Source organism: Pristis pectinata, chromosome 3 (genome assembly GCF_009764475.1).
Source record: "Pristis pectinata isolate sPriPec2 chromosome 3, sPriPec2.1.pri, whole genome shotgun sequence".
Lineage (NCBI taxonomy): Eukaryota > Metazoa > Chordata > Chondrichthyes > Rhinopristiformes > Pristidae > Pristis > Pristis pectinata.
In genome coordinates this window covers 95003727-95024768 of record NC_067407.1, presented here as the reverse complement: position 1 = coordinate 95024768, position 21042 = coordinate 95003727, and the positions used below count along the sequence as shown (strand labels likewise).

Below are 21042 nucleotides of genomic sequence, written 5' to 3'. Positions count from 1 at the left end.
GAAAAATGCTCCGGCAACATTTCAAAGAATGATTAATTCAGTGATTCATGGGTTAAAACATACAGATGCCTACATTGACGACTTAGTGACTGGGAATGATACATGGGAGGATCACATCTCTGCGTTAGAAAGGTTGTTTGAAAGACTGTCCAAGGCTAACCTTACAGTTAATTTGGCTAAAAGTGAATTTGGCCATGCCACTGTGACGTATCTTGGTTATGTTGTAGGTCAAGGCAAGCAAGCTCCTGTTCAGGCAAAAGTTCAAGCAATATCTGAGTTCCCTATTCCCACAGGTACGAGGACTGTTAGAAGATTTTTGGGAATGGTTGGATATTATCGAAAATTAATTAAAAATTTTGCTGATATTGCTCTTCCCCTAACTAATCTTCTGAAGAAGGGAGTAAAGTTTGTTTGGACAGATTCTTGTCAAGAAGCATTTGAGAAGCTGAAAGCCATTTTATGCTACCATCCTGTGCTCAAAACACCTGACTTTGAAAAGCCATTTTCATTAGCAGTAGATGCCAGTGATGAAGCTGCAGGAGCTGTGTTGTTGCAGAAGGGTGACCTTGATGATATTGACCATCCGGTAGCTTACTTTTCAAAGAAATTTAATGAGCATCAAAAGAATTATTCCACCATAGAGAAAGAATTACTGTCGCTTGTTTTAGCCTTGCAACATTTCAGTGTATATGTTTGCACTGCTCAGAAACCATTGACTGTATATACAGATCATAACCCATTGGTGTTTCTGAGCCGAGTCAAAAACAAGAACAGAAGGCTGTTAAACTGGAGTTTAATTTTGCAAGAGTTTGATCTCATGATAACTCACATTAAAGGCAAAGATAATGTGATTGCTGATTGTCTTTCTCGATGGCAAATGGGAAACATGTATCTGTACTAATCTGATAGTCTGTAGTTGTGTAGCATGATAATTATTAAAATTACTAACTGTATGCGCGGTTAAATTTTTCTTGGGAAAAATTTTTTTTAGGTGGGAGGTGTTACGGACTCAGTGAAAGTCCCTTTAAGATAGAGAGTGTGTGTGTATGTGTGTGTGGGGCGTGCTTACGTCAATAGAAGATAAAGGACGTAATGACGTTGTTGAAGAAGCCAGAAGGAGAGAGAGAGAGAAGGGAGAGAGACACCAGCCTGCTTGTTTTCTCTATCGATGGATGAGAAACAATAACTGTGTTTGCCACTGAAATCCATGTATGGAAGTTGGAAGTAATCCGGTGGAGTTCACTTTGTTGCTGACCTGTAGAAGGAAACAGGTATTTGTGTCTGGACGACCACGGTTCGGATGCTTTTCGGGGTGAGGAAGTCACTACCGAGTAAACACTGAAGTGTCGTTTGGGTTCCATCGTGGAACATTTGGATTTCGTATTTACTCTCCCTATGTTCTCTACACCTACGTCTTATCTTCTGACAACGGTGGTTGTTGAAGAAGCCCTTGCTCATGTTTCACCTTATGGCTTGCGGAACTGAACTTTAAGAACCATTCCGGAACTTGGAGTTTGGGACTTTGTCACACACACACACACGACGAGTTTAGTTTTGGGGTTAACGTTCGAGGTTTAACATTTTTGAATTCTAACATACTAACATTTTTACTTTTATTTTACGTATTATCATAAGTAGTGATTAATAAAATAGTTTTTAACACTGAATCATGCTCAGTGTGTTTCTTTTGTTGCTGGTTCGTGACACCTCTGCAACCTTTCCAGTGGAATCACATCCATCGAGAGTGCACGCAGTACTCCACTGTCAAACCAGTGTTATGAAGTTGCATGATAATCTCCCTATTTTCAATCCCCTGGCTAACAAAGGCAAGTGTCCCGTATGCCTTCTTCACGACTTATTTACCTATGGTGTCACCTTCAGAGATGCCTGCATTTGTACTCAGAGGTCCTTCTGTTGCTCAATACTCCCTACAACCTTGCCATTCATTGCATATTCATTATTCAGTGCTCAATTATTCCATAACCCTGGTCTAGAGGTTTGGCATTCTGGCTCAGTGAAGTGAAGTTTGAATATTCTTTCAGCATTCAAGCTTGGGGTGGGTGTCATTTAAATAACTGATCAGACCTCCTGCTGGGGGAGTGGGAGGAGGATAGAACGAATGTTCAATAATCCTGCTGGGAGTGGGGGCACAGAAGAACTCGTCCCTCTTCCTGGTGGGAGAAGGAGGAAGAAGCTTGGAAGAACCAATGAGCTGTTCTGCCTGGGGAGGAGGCACGGAGGAATTAATCGGTACGACTGTGGAAGGACAAGTCAGCGTTTCTGTTTGGGGTGGTTGCATGGACCCAAGGAGAATAGGACAAAATTATTGCTCGGGAGGCATGGGAAAGTCAGTCGGCAAATTTGCTTTCAGGAATGTGCTTGGAGGACAGAGGGTGGCAGAGTTAGAAACAGATCACAACATTTGGTCATTTTCTTTCATAGGTTATTTACTGGTGATGCCCACTTCCCTCTTTACCCTGCATTTCTCTCTGCTTTAGGTATTCATCCAATTTTCCTTTGCAAGAGGCAATAGTCTCTGCCTCCACCTCCCCTCCTTGACTCTGTCTGCACTTCCTGCTGCCTCAGCAAAGCCTCTACTATTATAAAGGTCCCTTCCCACCCCGATCATTCTCTGTTCTTCCCTCTCCCGTTGCGCAGAAGATACAAAAAAACCCACCAGACTCAATGACAGCTTCTATCCCACTGCTATCAGACTCTCGATCTCCCAATCTACCTTGTCGTGGACCTTACATTTTATTTGTCCCTGCACTGTACCTTCTCTGTAACTGCAGCACTATATTCTGCATTCCGTTTTCTTTTTACTACCTCGACGTAATTATGTATGGCATGATCTGTCTGGATGGCATACAGAACAAAATCTTTTCACTGTATCTCAGTGCATTTGACAATAATAAACCAATTCCAACCACCAACAATGGTGATGTATTCCTGCTCCAACCACTTTTTAATATACAAAATTCTCTTAACTCTTCTATTCACTTTCTTGCTGACTCTCTAATACTAATGACCCCAAGCATTATTTTTGGTTCAGGGAGCATGCTGTTCTGGTATCAAGAGTCGAAAACGGCTCTTTGGATAGTAGCTTGCTGGAGTACACGTAACTACTCTACAAGATCAGTGTTTTAGACTGGAATACTGTTCAAACAGAAACATTGTTACTTCCATTAATCTAAAAATTCAAAACAAAGAAAAAGAAAGAAACAAACAATCTCATCAGGTAAAAACTCTGAAGCATGTTCAAGTGCTGCTTAGGGATCAGAAGTCCATCAATAACTTCCCCACTAAGCACAGCAATATCCTCCTGTAAAATGAAAAAACACAAGGCTGATGAATCGGTTTTCAATTGCCAAACTGACCAGCCTCAGAGCAGGGTTCACTGGTATCATTCATTCTCAAGTGATCCAAGGCATATTATTTCTAAAAGGAAAATCAGCCCAATAAATTTAATTATAAAATTTTGGAAGAAGTTTTTCAGGTGGGGTGTGATGTTTGAACACCCTTCCCACCAATGCACTGCTCTTCAACCAGAGGAAGTATTTATTATCTATCCATTTTAATGTGCAAAAAAACACTATTAAATCACTCCTTGCTCATTTAAGCTGTAACCATATTTTGAAGAAATGCATTACTCACAATGCCTCACTTATATTAAAAAGTCAACAAACTGACCTATATTCTGGTGAATTGTCCATTTAATACCTAGAGCTCTTTTTTCATCTACACCACCTGACATCTATACACATTAAACCTTACATCAGTGGTGGGAAAGTTATTGGAAAGGATTCTGAAGGACAGGATTTATTTGCATTTGGAAAGGCAGGGACTGATTAGGGATAAGTCAGCATGACTTTGTGCAGGGGAAATCTTGTCTTATGAATCTGATTGAGTTTTTTGTTTAAAAGAGGTTACCAAGAGGATTGACAAAGGCAGGGCTGTAGATGTTACCTATGTGGACTTTTGTACTGCCTTTAACAAAGTCCCACATGGTAGGCAGGTCCAGAGGTTAGAACACATGGGATTCAGGGTGAGTTAGCAAATTGGATACTAAACTGGTTTGGTGGAAGGAGCTAAGAACTTGGGTGCATAACAGGCTGTTCTAGTGATGACATCAATTTAAAATAATTCTAGAACTCAACAATGTGCGAAACAGGCAATCATCAAACATCTCTTGTGGCAATGCACATATCCACCTATAGTGAAGGAAACACAAGTTTTTTTTTCGCAGTGATTTAGTTGCACATATTGCAGGTAATGACACAAAGTGAATATGCACTCATACCGGGGTACAGTATTCCACCATTGGATAATGCAATTTGTGTCCTTTTGCAGTACGTCCTGAAAAGAAACAACTTTGGCAGATGTCATAGTTGAAGTGCTTGAGGCTCCGATACCTGCAAAGGGAGAACAAATGTCAAACAAATTTTCTGTGAAGTGCAATTCTTCTTTGCAAACTGACTCTCATTAAACCTGCTCTTTCACTCACTTGCATGCTGCTTCAGAACTGCAACTCCTGTTATCTATGATCAGTGCCTTGAAATGAAATATCCAAAACCTGCAGGATTTAGCTCTTCTAACATTGTTAATATCTTTACATTTAATTTGTGCTAACTGCATCCACCTCCTCACCCTCCAAAGTCTCAAAGCTCCAATCTGAGATTCAAAAGCATCTGAAAATCATCTTTTTCCCATGAGACAGTTTAAATGTAAACAACTCCAATTATGTATCTCCATTTGCAGAGATTAGGTTGCTACTCAGCTGCATTGATTTTTGAAAGCTTAATTCTTTCTATGATAACTTTTTCTGGCTTTGGAACTTGCTGAACTAACATTCAAATGTGGATTCTTTCCTTGCAGCACACTACTCTCTACAAGGTTGTACATCTCACCTAAAGCCTACAATTGGGCATTCTTTGCAGATGTTACACTTCGCCTGATGTTTTGCAGTTTCAGCAGCTGCCACTCGGTGTAGAACAGGTAGCCAGACCATGGACTGAGGCTCTAGTCTCATCCACTCTACAAACAGTTTAGCATCAATCTCTGGTTTGTTCTGAGCCTAGAAAAGGAGAAATTCAAGCTGCATTAATAGTTAGTCAAAGTTTATTGTTTCCTCCAAACCAAAACATTAATGGATATTTACTCTTTTTTTGTGGGCAAAATTAATGTAATTCAAATGCCTTAAATACATTGTTTCAGGCAGCTGCGGGTTATGGATAATAGGAGCCTGTCTGCCTCTGAATCAGAAGCTTTTGGGGTCAAGTCCCATTCCAAGTCAAAATCACAAAACCTTGGGAGAGAGCTCTGAAGGAATCCTGTCCTTTTAGTAGACCAGTGTTGAGGGTGAACCAGGCTACCCAAGAGGCAGGAGTAGGGGTGAGCCTCAACATTGGAAGGACAGGAGCGAGGGAGAGCTGGATGATAAAAAAAAATTTGCTTCTAACTGTTACACCTTTGGAGGGGGTGTACTAAGGGAATGATGCACTGAATCAGTATTAACTAACAACGTTAACAAAATTTAACAAAAATTGTAACAAAGATTAAGGCAATGATATGAATGTTGGAAGGTTATACGGAGTGTTATAAATGGCATCAAGGAATGTTCTAGAAAGACTATCATTCATTTTCATAAATATTAAATGACAGTAGACTGAGTGCAATCTCGGAAATCTTGCAAATTTCATTTTTGTCATGTTCTCATTCGATAAAGAGTTTCATCCCAATTTTTTCTAAAATATCATTTACCCATGAACTATACTTTGATCTGATCTATCAGATTTCTTTTACGAATTAATGTCAGACCATGGACAATTTTGTTCTGTGAGCCCTCTTCAAATATGAACTGGAATTTAAAGCAAGCTTACGTATTGGAAACAACTGCGGACGCTTGGTTCTATGTTGCTACCTCCAAACGAAGCTACTTCCCCAAGCTGGCGAGGGATCTGGACTGCATCATGAAGCAAGAGACTCAGGTTTCGCTGGTCACAGAGATCAGTGGGTCCACTTACTTGTTTGAAAAGATCTGTAAAAAATTAACAGCAAGGAAATACAGCTATTGTTAATCTTCAGAGTGGCAGCTAAGAATTCAATAACTCCAATTTTTCTTGATTATCTGTTTTGAAGTATTTCATATTGTGACATACTTCCGTGTAAGTAATGAAGATTCATCTGATGTAAATTTATCTTTTGCTCTTTTATCATCTTCCCTTTCTACATCCTTAGTCCATTTTGAAACAACAACTTACTACTGCATATCATACGCTTCTGAACAGTCCCTTTGCCCTTCTTTGAATTAATGTCAACTTAAACTGCTCATCTTATCTGCATTTTTTTTTCCAAAAGAAAGGAATTTGTTTTAGTCACGTACATAATGTTGTGATGAGGAGCTTTTCATCCAAATGGAAGTTTACGCCATGAATATGGCTTGAAATTATAATACAATTGTTTTCAACCCAGCCTCTTCATCTGTTTCTTCAAGAGATAATTTATAGCAAGCTCAATCATTTACTCGTGCTGTTCAGTGGGATGGCAGCATGTCTCCAGCGATGGCCTTTGTTAGAATGAAGATGGTAACACAAGCAAAAGGAAAGACTTCCACCATATATCAATTATTCAATATACGGATATTGATTATTTCTGAACTACATTCATTCAAAATAAACACAATGCCGTTAATATGGATGGAACAGTGAGAAATAGATGAGGTGTGATTAAGGGCTTTGTCAATGATGGTAGAGGGGAACTAACTCAGGAAATAGGGGAATGGAATGGAGACTTACACGAGGCAGGGTGGAAGGAAGCACAGCTGAGACATTAGTGGGAATCTGTGGTCTTATAATGGATGTCTTTCACAAATCCTACCCAGGAACAAAATGAAAACTAAAATTTTGCACAAGTGTCTTAAAAACACAACTGCCCTAAATTATATATTTGAACCTACTGGTGCTTTCTAACTCAACTATAGAGCAGACAGCATGTACTTAAATTTAAGATTTTTAAATGAATTTGGAAAAATTTTATAAAGCTTTTAAAAGAAAATTGTAGGTAAAAGTGCAAACAACGCCCATTTTTCCATGTTTTTTCTTGTGACAATTATGAATGAAATATTTAATTCTCAGTACTTGACATGCATATAGATTCGCATCTCTTTTAGGAGGCATCACCAAAAACATACAAAAGCTCTTCTCAGGAAGACTACTTATCTTTGCTAACAACACAACTGTTAATTTGCTAAATTGCAAACATCTGATTTAGGGGCAGAATTAAGCCTCAGAGCCCCTTGAGATCACGGTTGATCTGACTGTAACTTCATTTCGACATTCCTGCCTGCAAGTACATATCTACCTCTCCACTGCCTGTTGAAGGAGAGTTCCAATAATGCACAATCCTCAGAGGGAAAAAAAATTACCTCAATTCCACCTGACATGGTTAACCTCTTATTTTTAAATACTAACTCTAAGTTCTTGATTCTCCCACAGGAGGAACCATCCTCTCCACATCTACCCTGTCAAGATATCTCAGAAAAGTGAGAGGCGACTTGAATGAATCATATACAATCTTAAACCCTAGTGGATGCAAGCTGAGCTTATCCAATCTTACTTCACAGGACAACTCATCCATTCCAGTCATCAGTCCAGTAAAACCTTTGCTGAACTGCCTCCAATGCATTTACATCCCCAATAAGGAAACTGGTATTACTGATGTGGTCTCACCATTGCTCCATATAACTGGAGCATAATCTCCCTTCTTTTGCATCCAATTCACCTAGCAACAAACAACATCATTTTTAGCTATCATAATTACTCGCTCTAGCCTTTTGCAACTCATCCACCAAGTCACACAGATCCCTTTACATCTCAGGGCTCCACAACTCTTACCATTTAGATAAGATACATTTTCCCATCAACTTGCACAGTTTCACATTTTTCCACATTACATGCCAGCTACCAGATCTTTGCCTACCCACATAACCAAGATTCACCAGTAAAATTCCTTCACAGTTTATTCCTACCTGTCTTTATGACACCAGCAAATTTAATATACCTTTCATCCCTTCATTAAAATCATTTATATAACTTGTCAGAAGTTGAGGCCCCAGGACTGATCTGCAGCATGCCACTCATTACATCTCGCCAACCAGTCTAAGACCCAATCATGCCTACTCTGTTTCATGTTAACAGCCAATCTTCCAGCCTTGCCAAATGTTACCTCTTACACGACAAACTTTTATTTTCCATAATTACCTCTGACGTAACATTTATTCATAAGCTTTCTGAAAATCTAAGTACACAGATGTATTCCCCTTGATTCACAGTATAAATTACTTCAAAGAACTCAAATAAATTCTCTTTCACAAAATGTTGATTTTGACTCATTACTTTAAATTTTTCTAAGTGCCTTCATTTAACATATTCAACCATAGCCTCTGCGTTTTCCCAATGTCAAATGTTCAGCTAAGTGGCCTGTAGTTTCCTTTTCTTCTTGCTCCCTTTTTGAATGAAGGAATTACATTCTCTTCTTTCCAATCTAATGGAATGATACCCAAATCAAAGGGATTTTGGAATTTAGGAATTATAACTAATGCATCAACTATTTCACTTGTCACTTCTTTAAGCCCCTCAAACACTTCAAAGAAATCACTGCATGGCTTAGATACAAATAAGTGGTAATGGCTTTCATTTAAAAAAAAGGCTTACAATGCAGAGAATTTTAAGTTTTCAAGTGTGAGCAATGGTAAAGCCACACTGATGAACCAGTGAGTAGTCTTCAAATCCATACTGTGTGAGGTAGCACACACGCTTGCATCTGCTTTAAGCAAAACAACACTCAACCCAGTACCTGCAGTGAGTGGTCCAATACTTACACTTATATTTTTCCTCCAGAAGACCCTTGGATAGGCACATCAATCCGATCCTTAAAGATAACACTCTGATTCTTCCACTCCTACCCCTGATAGAAGAGAACAGATTGATTTTTTTTTACTTAGATTTCAGTATAGCAATGGTCCACTCTGCATTGACTTGTTTAGAATTTAACTCTTCAAAAATCAAATACTATTTTACCCATGCAGATTAATTGGAACTACATGTTTGTTCCTCAATTTTCTTCTGTACCTTAACCAGGTGAAGAAAAATTGTATTTTACCTTTCCACCATTGCCAACCTGATTTTGAACCAAAAGCCATGTTTATAAGTTATCAGCTTACATGTGGATTTGTACCACTTTCACGTGTGCGTGATTATGTCTAATGAAAACACTCACACTGGATAGGACCCCTCAAGGATAGAGCTTAGTTTGAGGTCCACCTATTTCTGCTGTTCAAACCATACTCAACCTCCATCAGCAATAGCAATAAGTTGAGCAGGAGTGCCCAGAAGATTTCTTTCAACCAAAGGAACCCACAAGATTTAGCTAGCCATTTACTTTGTTATTAATCGCATGGTGAATGAGATTAAGTCTGAAGAACATCAGTGATAAAATTCAGTTAAAACTCTGAAAACCTAGAAATCTTGGAAATGAACAAATTATTTTGAAAAGCCACAATTTTATTGTGAAAATTATCATAGCGATTCCAAACACAAGACAGTGCTTAATAATTTCAGATTTAATTTCCAAAATAAACTATGTTAAAAACTTGCAAATCACTTTAATAAAGAATATGCAAGAAAACATTCAGCCCAACTAGTCATAACTACCAAAAGAAAGATGAAAACTTCTTTGTGTGAACTAGCCCACTGGTTTTATGACTCACTGCATGGCATCAGTGAAGTACGGCCAGCAACTGAGTACAAATCAGTCACAATTGCTAACTCAATATATCAACTTGTATTTACTGACATTAAGAATAAAATTTTAAAAACACAAATTATTGATACAACCTCAGTACAGTAGAAACTGACAAGATACATCAGTACTAGAATGGTGAAATCACCTTCACAGAAGAGCATTAAGTAATTATTTTATAACACATGTAAACTGACGTTTCCAATACCACAACTGAATCAAGTTATTCCTTCATTCTTCTGTGTCAGCTCATTAATTATTGTGAAAGGTTTATGAAATAACATTAAGCTACTCTGTTAGCTATGGAAACATTTTAATAAAATTGTTCCGTTTACTTGATTAGAACTTTTGAGTTATGTCCTAGTTTGTGAATATCTGGTATCAACATTGAGTCATAGCAAAATATATATTGCAAACAGAAGGTCAGAGGAGATCCAATTCATCCTAAACTGAAGAAAATAAGAAAACAAGTCTGTATTTGTCTCTTTGTCCTCCAAACAAGTACAATAATAAATAAAAAGTTACCTTTATGAACAAAAGCTACGCCAATTTAAAATGCTTCCAAGAAAAGGCAAACCAGAGACCAAGTCCAAGAGAAGATTTTAATTTACTTCAACAATCAAGCTTGTCTATGGTTTGATTTAATTAGATTTGAATTCTTGGATCTGGATAATTAAACTTCTTATTTGGCTACACTAACTCAAGAAACTGGATCAATTTTTGTCAGCAAATGTAATTAATATATATTTTATGAGACAAAGATATATTGCTTTCCAGCTTTCATGCGCATGAGAAACAACCTAAGCATCAATGCAAACATCATTTTAATTTTTCAAAATGCCAGCCATAATCCTAGATACAAAGTCACATAAATAAACATAATTCCTCCAACTTGATTGATTCTTGATCAAATCTAAATCACGCTAGGATATCTATTCATTAATTTTATATCCCTAATTTCATTCCTCATTCTTCTGTTGGTTATCCCAATGTACTTTTCTAATTGGGAAAAGGGGCACAAAGCTAGAATTATTTAACTTTCCTGAACAATCCCTAAGAAGAAGAATACATTGAGAGCAAAAAAAAGAGGTGACCAAAGCAGGAGAGACCTGGAGTGGCCCTAAGAGTCTTTCTGCTTGCACCATTCACAGAATAAACCAGTACCGTTGTGCCAGCTGATGCAAGGATCCGTGACTTTGGTGGATGCTCAGAAGCAGTAGCAGTCAATTAAAGAAGCCTAATCATCCTTAGCCACTTCACCAATGACCCTGTTTTTAATCGCAAGGGCAAAAGTGAATCCATTTGTTGATAATTGCAGAATTCACTTTTGTTTGCTACTCTTCAAATATTGAAGCTGTCCAAGTGCATAGGCAGCAGGAGGCTAAAAATAAATAGTGGGAGGTAATGCCGCAGCTATACAAATTCTTGATTAGATCACATGGAGAAGTGGGCAGCTCCAACTACCACGTCATAGAACAAATGTACGGGTCCAGCAGGGAGCATAGGCTAGATTTACCAGAGGGATATCAAGTCTCCAACAGTTAATTTACCAAAAATCAGGCTTGTATTTCCTGGAATTTTGAAGGTGATAGGGTAATTAAGCAGAGATGAACTGACAGAGTAAACACTGGGAAACTCTTTCCCTTGCTTAAACAATCTAGAACAATGAGGCATTCTTTAAAAATTAGAGCCTTTCAAAATTGGAGTTAAGAATCACTTCTGTGTGCAAAGAGTTAGACAAGTTTGGAATTACCTTCCACATAAGGTAAATTGATGTTGAAGGATGGACAATCCCCATTAATGGCATCGTGGTACAGAAGACCACTGAAGATGAATGAGATGCACCATTCCAGCAGTAAAGGGCAGTGATGCAGGGGAATTGATAATGCTTTCTGCAGTTGTTGGAAGGTAGCCCAGTGCCAGGGTTAAGAACATCCAGGGGGACCAATTATCCTATTTCCAATTCTGAGGTACAGAGGCTTCAAGGTGAAATAGACAAGCTGAATGAGTAGACAAGAATGTGGCAGATGGAACATAAAGTAGAAAACTGTAACGTCATTCACTTTGTTGCACAAAACAGAAAAGCAGAGAACTTTAAAATGGTGAGAACTGGCTAATGTTGATTTTAAGAAGGGACATATATGTGCTTTTACAGAAGTCATTGAAAACCAAATGCAGATGCGGCAGGTGATTAGGAAGAGAAACACTAGCCTTTATTGTCACAGGATTTGAATACAGGTACAAGCAAGTCTCACTGCAATTATATTGGTTCTTACTGAGAAGACAGGTGGAGTTTTGGTCTCCTTGCCTAGGAAGGATGCACTTGCCACAGGGGGAGTTCAACAAAGAATCACTACGCCAATCCTAAGGACGCAAGGTTTGATGTACGAAGAGAAATTGAGCAGACCCAACCTGTATTCTTTAGAGTTTATAAGAATGAGAAATCACCTCATTGAAACTTAAAAAATTCACAAGGCTGAACAGGACAGGTGCAGAGAGGAAATTTCCCTAAGCTGAAGGATCTACAACCAGCAGTCATAGTCTCAGAATAAGTAGTAAATTGTTTAGGACTCAGCCAATGGTGGTGAATCTTTGGAATTCTCTACCCAAAAGAGCTATCAAGGCTCAGTCATTAAGTTCATTCAAAACAGAGATGGATAAACTTCTGAATATGAAGGGAATCAAAGGATAAGGGAATAGTAAAGGAAAACAGTGTTCAGGTAGAAAACTAGCTTGGTCTTGATGAATGGCAGAACAGGGAAGCAAAAAACTAGGTGCCAACCAAAGAGGCTATTTTGCCATAAATGGTCCCTAAGAACATAAGGAATAGGAGAAGAGTAGGTCAGAGATGTACTCAGTCTGCTCCATCATTCAGTATCATGGCTTGTTTTGGCTTCAACTCTACTTTCCTGCCTTTTTGCCATCACCCTCGACTCTCCTGCAGTCCAAAAACATCTATCTGAGCCCTGAATATAATCCATTATTCAGCCTTCACAGCTCCGCAGGTTAGAGAACTCCAAAAATTAACAATCCCTCAGAAGGAATTCTTCCTCGTCTCCATCCAATTCTGAAATTTTGTCCCAAGATCTGAAGTCTTCCATGAAGGGAAACAACATCTCAGCATCTTTGCCATCAAACCCCCTCAGAATTCGTTTCCATAAGATGACTCCTCATTTTTCTAAACTCCCACACCCATCTGGTTCCACCTATCATCTGCTACTCTCTATCCCACACCCCTGCCCCTCAGCCCATACTGCAAAATACTGCAAATCATTACTCTTCCTTCTCAGTTCTGATGCAGGGTCTTGATCTGAAACATCAACTTACACTTATTGCCTCTACAGATGTTGCTTGACCCTCTAAATTCTTCAAGGGTTCTGTCTTTTTGTTCCAGATTCCAGCATCTGCAGTGTCTTTTGTCTTCTTATTTATGTAACTACTCCAGTTATGTTTCTGGTCAATGATAACCACTGTGATGTTGAATTGGAGCAATTTACTGATAGTGATGTGAATGCACGTGAAGGGAGGTGGCTTGGCTCTCTCAACCTGGCAATGTTCTTTGCTGAGAACTTTTATGCAAGTTTTGCTATGTGTAGGGGTTAATTCCTTCCCCTAAAAAAGCTGCTGATGGAATTAACCACTGCACAGTCATCAGCATTCATGCCCTCTCTTGAAGGTCAATAATGAAGCAGCTGAAGATAGTTGGGCCGAGGACAATGTTGAGGAATTCCTTCAGTGGCAGAAATGACTTATTTTTGAAAACCAGTATGCACATATTCTTAAGGTGATTCCAGTTAGAGGTAATTAACCCCCGATTCCCATTTACATCAATTTCACTAAGATTCCTTGATGCCACACTTCATCAAGGTTGCTTTTTATGTCAGTAGCATTCACTCTCATCTCACCTTTGGAATTCAGCTCTTTTGAGTACATTTGGACTAAAGCAGCAATGAAAACTGGAGTCAAGAGACCTTGGCAAAAGTCAGACTGAGCATTGTGAATTGATTATTGGTGTTTAAACACAGGTCAGTAACACAGAAGGCAACACTTGCCATCACTTTGTTGATGATTGAGAGTACACTGAAATGGCAGTAACTGGCTGACAAAGCTGGGCAATTTTCCACATTGCTGGGAAGATGCTTGCGTAGAAGTTGTATTGCAGCATTTTGGCTAGAGGTGTGTCTGGTTCCTGAGTACTTTAGGTCTTCAGCACTACACAACAACTGGAATGTTACTGGTCCCAGTTGCCTTTGCTTTATTAAATGTTCTTGGCTATTTCTTGGTGTAGCAGACCAAACTGAATTGGCTGAACCAGATTCTGTAATGGTGTATAACTTGGGATGATGCCACTTTCACTTTTGGTGAAGGTTTTTACAAATGCATCAAGCTTATTTCTGGTACTCATGAGCTAAGCTGCACCATTGATGAGAATGGGAATGTTCTTAGACTTCATTACTAGATATGGCAAGACTGCAGAGCTTCGATCCTTACAAGAACCTTCAAGGACAAACTGTGTGGAATATGCCTAGATGGTGATTTTTGTGTATTTTGATAGTTAATTTTAAATATGCCTCAACTACTTTGCATTTTATCCCGAATGATATCTTATATAAAATGAATTAGCACCAATTCTATTCAGCTGACAGCCGCCCAATTTACTTAACTGATAAAGCATGTATCAAAAGCCAACATACAGTTTAATTAACTTGAGGTCAACTGAAATTATAAAAGCAATACAGATTAAACAGTACTTACGTATCAAAGACATTAAGCAACCAGTTCAAGCACATGTCAACACAGAGTGGCACATTAACCAAATCCTTGTGATTTTGTTCCAAGCCGTCATAAATGGTTGTTAAACAATTGATCACCTCAGTCACGTTTAGAAGCTGCTCATTTTGTACTAGTTTATGTTGTTCAAAGATGCGATGTGCTGTATTCAGTTCCAAGAGATCCACTGCAAGGATAAAGAAAATTGAACTGAATTAAGGCTTCAGTTTACTTGAGCAATTTGAACAAAATTTACATTTGTATTGTTAATTCAAGAAATAAATACAGTGACTCAGAGAATAATTTGGAAATGACAAACACATCTTCCAAAAACAAGACCTTCAAATCTAACCAGCATGTTCTTAGAGTGGTCTATTTACTGACTTCCACTGAATGAAAGATGGGGAGGGATAGCATTCTGCATCTCGGGCCACTCAATGATGGCGGTGCAAGACTTGGAAACATTTAAGCTGTAATATCTTTACTTTTAACCAACGTGCATTCTTATTGTGTTCAAACCCAATACATCAAGTTATTTCTTCTAGGATTCTCTGTAGCTTTCTTCTCCTTCCTTTTGATCTATATGTTCATCTTAATCTTACATGGGATTTGGAATATTTAGCCTGTACTTAGGTTTCCCAATTAAAAAAAAATCATATTGCTGTTTAATCCTATTTAGAGAACATTCTACAGTGGCTAATAAATAAACTGCTCAGGAAATCTTGATTCAATGTTCGTTCAGCCTCCAGTCAAAGTAATCTTGTTACATTCAGTTGACACATGGAATATCAAGATAACTATCCCAGTGAAGCAGAACCTACATAAAAAATCTTGTGGCAATTTAAATGATGCCCCCCCCCCCCCCACCCAGAGGTGTCACTTTGAATGACACAGAGAAACTTCTATACTGATAAATCATGTATCATTTTGTAAAAGAACAATTTAGGGTAAAATGAATGCCACACAAGAGTCTGGGGTAATGTTAAACACCAGAGGCAGCTTACGCTTTGAAAAAAGCCCACATAATCTTTATAATTCCCACAGTTAGCCACAGATTAATACAATCAAAGGCAGAGGCTCATTTCACTGATGTAATTACAGTCAAGCTCATCATGATCCCTATCTTCCCTATTGCATGAGCAACAAAGCCACTGGCTAGAAAGAATGTATTCAAGCACACTGATCCAAAATACACTTATAATAGACCTCAGAGCAAATGGGAAAAAGCATAACAGGATACATGATCTCTAAATGAAATTCCCAAAATGTGGCTTTACAAATATCCTGGTAATAATTGTTCAAAAGCAAAAAAAAAAGAAAAAAATAATATTGCAGAACAGTAAATGCACTTGGCAAATTTCTTTGGGACATGCAGTGACCGCTGCTATTATAAATGCACTTTTCCGTGAAACAAAGTTAATCATCTAAATTCCATTTAATTTTGACTTTTGTTAAGCTTTGCCTTCTCTCACATACAAGTGATAAATCTTAGATTCTTGTCTCTTCCAGCAAAGCATTTTTTCGACATCATCCCCACTGACTAGTCTCAAGACAAGCTATTCTCTGGCAGCTTCCAAAAAATAATTTTATTATGTAACAGAATCAGAGAATGTCACAAATACCCAGTAGGTCAGACAGCATTTAAGGAAAGAGGAACAGAGACATCATTTCAGGTCAATGACCCTACATCAGAATCAGACAGGTGATAAAACCTGTACGTGTTTAATTTGTTGGGGTGGTGGGGTGGGGGGGGAGGGAAGGGGAAGAACAAGTGAAAGGTCTGTTCCACAGATGTAGCCTGACCTGCTGATTATTTATAGCACTTTGTTTTTATTTCAATTTTCCAGGAACAGCCATTTTTTTCTTCAACCCATATTGCGTATCTTTGAGATAAAAACATCAACTTCATAACATAGCTTTTACATCCATGTCATTTTCTCCCCACTGGTTGTTTACCTTCTTGGCCTATCTCCCCTAATTTCTCAGGAAGCTATTAGTGTATCACCATATCAGAACATTCTTAGAAATGTTGATACTTCAGCCAGATCTTGATAATTTGAGTTCAAGATCCAAATACAAGTTACAAAATAGTGCTTCAATTTTTGTGTCATTTAAATCTCTTGAAAAACTGCCCTGGGAAACTACTTTTAACCGTAAATGAGGCACATTCCTTAAAAAAAAGGGAATTAATCTGCTGGATTTTCAAAGAAATATTTTAATATTGCTGCTCTTTTTGTGTTCTGAACTATACAAATAAGGACTGTCGATAATATACCCCAGACCCTAATAATACTCTGGAATCTACTTACAGCTGGATGAGAGACATGGGCAACTTCCCCACATGTGGATGTACCTCTCTTGATAGTATGATTAGATGTGAGCAATCATTCACAGAAATACACACCACATCCTACTTTCTATATTGTGTTCTGTATCTCCAGAGCTTTGTCTCCAAATCAGTGCATTAGCAGTTCCATCTTGCACTGTCTACTTTATTCATTGTGTAACTCTCAATTGGCCCAACAGTTGCCAAGAGCGCAAATCTAAATTAACATGTATTATATTGGACTACCAGAGCTAATACAAATATCACACCATGATAGCTACCAGGGGAGAGCAAAGCAATAACTCATGTCTAAAATCATCCACATTTGTTCAATTATTTGTTTTGTCTAGAATAATTCACCCCACCATCTCAAAACTACCATGTTTGTTTGATATTTTTAGTAAGAGGTGAAAGATTTATATGATCCAAAGACAGGTTCAGCAGAAATTCAGGAGACTGCCTTAGAGTACAATCACAAACCCCATTACCACCCAACTCCCTGGCAATTGTTTAAAACAGAGAGAGCCTGCAACCTTGATATCGTAGCTGAAGGGATAAGCAAAACTCTGCTCCCCACGTCAACCAAAAAAGCACTATCCCCAATTTAATCCTCTGGTGGTTGTCTGCACTGAGTCCCAGCCAAGCAGCAACTCACGTTTCAAAATTCTGATCCTCATTTTCAAAACCTTCCATTACTATCCCCATCTCTGTCAAAATAACAGCAAGATTAATGGCATTTTCCAATATTACGCTCAAGTAACACAATGAAGTCATTCTTGACCACAAGGGACTGCTTAAGTACCTCAGACAAGGGGCAGGCATGTGGTTAAATGTGAATATTCTCAACTTGTTCATGGAATTGCTTCACCTTTTTCAAGAAAATTCTTCTATTTTAAGAATCTTTAAATTTGCCCAGTAAACTGTACCTCTAAGTTAGGTTGTCATTGCAAAACATAGCCTTATCATGACATGGTACGTGTTAATGGCTGCCAATCAACCTCTCTTCCTTTTGCCATTTTATTCACAATTTAACTTCCTTTACTTACCTTTATTTTACTCTATGTACCTGATTTAACACTCATCCTTTAATTCACATTTTCTCAGCCCTTTCTGTGGTTATCTTCCTATCCATTAATAAAAGATAATCTTTCAGTTTCCCTGTTCACTCAGGTCCCTCTGTAGTGTTTCCCTTATACCACTATCAACGCACATTTTGTTGGTCAAAATTTAATCAAGCTGAAGATGGAAAATCATATCCAGCTAATTGCCCTGTTGCTGCAAATTCTTCCCGATTGTAATGAGTTAAACCTGTAAATAGGCATTCAAAGAACCTGCAAATAAAGATGGACATTATTGGACAAACAAATATAAAGGCAACTCACAACAGAGTGCTTTTTGCAGTCGGCGGATCTTCATAGCAGTCCGGTAAGCAGAAAAACGCACATTATTTAAATCACCTGCATCAAAAAAAATGCTATTGTAAAAATGTTCAAGGATAAACAGAATTGCTTCAATGAGAACACACATCTGCCTTAAGAAATGAATGGCTAAAAGTGAGGAGGCGCTGAAGAATACAAAGCAAGTGAAAGAAAATGAAAATATGCAGCTCCATTTTTAATTATTAAACATGAAATTTGCAGCACATATTTTAGTGGTCCATTTTAAGAGCAGAAGGGATAATAAACTGTATCATTTCCTTTAAATGGTCTGTTGGTGAACATTGGTTTAAAAAAGTGTGGAGAAGGAAGAGAGAAGACCATGGAAAAGATTGCGGGCAGGAGCTGCCGCAGAGAATAGAAGGGAGGGAAACAAGAGATGGAGGCTTAGGGGCAGGGAAGAGGTGGTTTGGGGTCAGGGCAGTGGGCGGGGAGAAGGAGGCAAGTCAAGACATAGGATCACAGGCTTTTATCAGTGAGGAGCACAAATACATGTTGCTTTTTATTAAAAAAGTAACATGTATTTGTGCAGGACATTTAAAGTAGTAAATTATCACAATATGCAGTAAAATAAAAAAAACTTCAAAATGGGGCAAATAACTGGACAGATCAAAAATATAGGTTTAAAATGAACATCTTAGGAGGGAAAAAAACTGAGAAGGAAAGAAAGGAACTGTATGGTTTTGGGCCATGGCAGCTGCAGGATCTGATCATTTAACCAAAAAGCCTGAAATTTAAGAGGCTATTTTCAAGTTACTGAAACGACGTTGACATGTTTTATGCATTCCTTTCACCAGTTTTTGCAAGTTGGAAATTGAAGGGGCAGATCATTATTAACGTCCATTTCAATAAATCAGCAACATTGATTTTCACAGCTATATCACAGTATATATTTCACAGCTATAGAATCCACTAATAATTATGCCACTGTTGTAACCTGCTCATTTGTTGCTTCAAAATATTGCTCTGTGCAGAAGCCTACATTTTTAATAGATGTAAACTCAAATGTTTCAACCCTGCTTGTTTTCACTGCACTTTATTTCACAATAATAGGACATAGAACAGTACAGCACACAAACAGGCCCTTCAGCCCACCACGTCTGTGCCTATCTAAGTGCCTCTGAAATGTTGCTATTGTATCTGCTTCCACCACCTCCCGAGGGCGCATTTCAGGCACCTACCGTTCAGTGTTTAAAATAAAACTTGCTTCGTAAGCCTCCTTTAAACTTTTCCCCTCTCACCTTAAATCTGTGCCCTCCAGTATTTGATATTTTCATCCTGAGAAGAGATCTCTGACTAGCTACCCTATCTATGCCTCCCATAATTTTATACACTTCTATCAGGTTCTATCAGCCCTCAGCCTCTGATGCTCCAAAATAAACAAGTATTTCCAACTTCTCCTTATAGCTAACAATCTCTAATCCAGGCAACATCCTGGTGAAGTTCTTCTGCATCCTCTTCCAAGCCTCCATATCCATCCTGTAAAAGTGGCAACCTGAAATGCACGCAAATGTGGCCGAACTAAAGTTTTACACAGCTGCAACATGACTAGTGAACTTTTATACTCAGTGCCCCAACTGATGAAATACGCCATACACCTTCTTTACCACCCTATCTACTTGTGTTGCCACTTTCAGCGAGCTATGGATATACATCCCAAGATACTTCTGTACATGAATGATCCCAAGGGTCCTGCTATTTACTGCACACTTTCTTCTTACATTTGACCTTCCAAAAGGCAACATCTCACTCTTGTCTGGATTTCTCCATCCATATTTCCAACTTATCTATATCATGCTGTTTCCTTTGACAACCTTCCTCACTATCCAAAACTCTGCCAATAATCAAAGAATATTTACACTGAGTTCACTTACCCAATGAAAGGAAAAGTTCTGTCATTTTTGGGTGATCCCAACAGGTACTCTGAGTCTGGTGGCTAGAAACAGAATACAGAGATCAACTCCAAATCCAAAGCAAGCTCCACAAAATTTCTTGCAGATTTTTTTGTTATCCAAACACCACAATTAAGCCCGAACTGTTTAAGAATAAGATCTGTAAGATTTTTTGTTCATTATCTTCTTGGTGTTTAGTTGGAGGAAATTCTGCTCATCAATAAATAGACGTCTGAAGCTGTCTGACAACTCAGAGATAGTGGTGAATCTCGTCAGTGCACATGGAAGATATTGATGTTATTAATGATCATGTCAGTCTAAAACGTAGCCAAAGATTTGATGATGTGCTTAACAATGACCTGCCTTTTCTGAAAAATAGTCTTGAAGTGCTGCTAGCTGTATTTATCCTTTGCCAAAAGAAGTAATTTGTAATCCAAACCACACTTTCACTTAAGCAGGTAAACTTTGCAATTAACTGATCATTTGTGAAAAATTTCTAAATTAGACACCTCCTAACATTATGGTACCAGGTAGCATACATTTACACACAAACATGGCCATATCTTCCATTTCAGAAATAACAAATATTTTAAAAACTTTGAACTCATCCTGCACACTATTTAGAATTCTACCAAAAACATCAGCTGTATGATCTAAACACAGGGAACAAATAATGTACAATTTGGAGAGAAATATGCAAAAAAAACTGCAACCTACTCAGCAAGATACTGCACATGTCTGCTTAAGTAAAAGCAGAATTGGCAAAATGTCAGAAGAGTACCTAAAACAGGCTAACAAGATGGTCACTGCAACACTATTT

The 21042-nt window shown here is 38.2% G+C and overlaps 1 protein-coding gene across 1 annotated transcript in view; it reads right to left on the bottom strand.

The window, feature by feature from the left end:
• Window positions 1–21042, bottom strand: part of LOC127567749 (dystrophin-like) — a 358665-nt gene that overhangs the window by 48896 nt on the left and 288727 nt on the right. Inside the window, 7 exon segments of the mRNA XM_052010734.1 lie at window positions 4301–4412; window positions 4908–5074; window positions 5880–6037; window positions 8879–8964; window positions 14554–14755; window positions 18277–18351; window positions 20205–20266. Coding sequence (XP_051866694.1) covers window positions 4301–4412; window positions 4908–5074; window positions 5880–6037; window positions 8879–8964; window positions 14554–14755; window positions 18277–18351; window positions 20205–20266 — 862 coding nt within the window.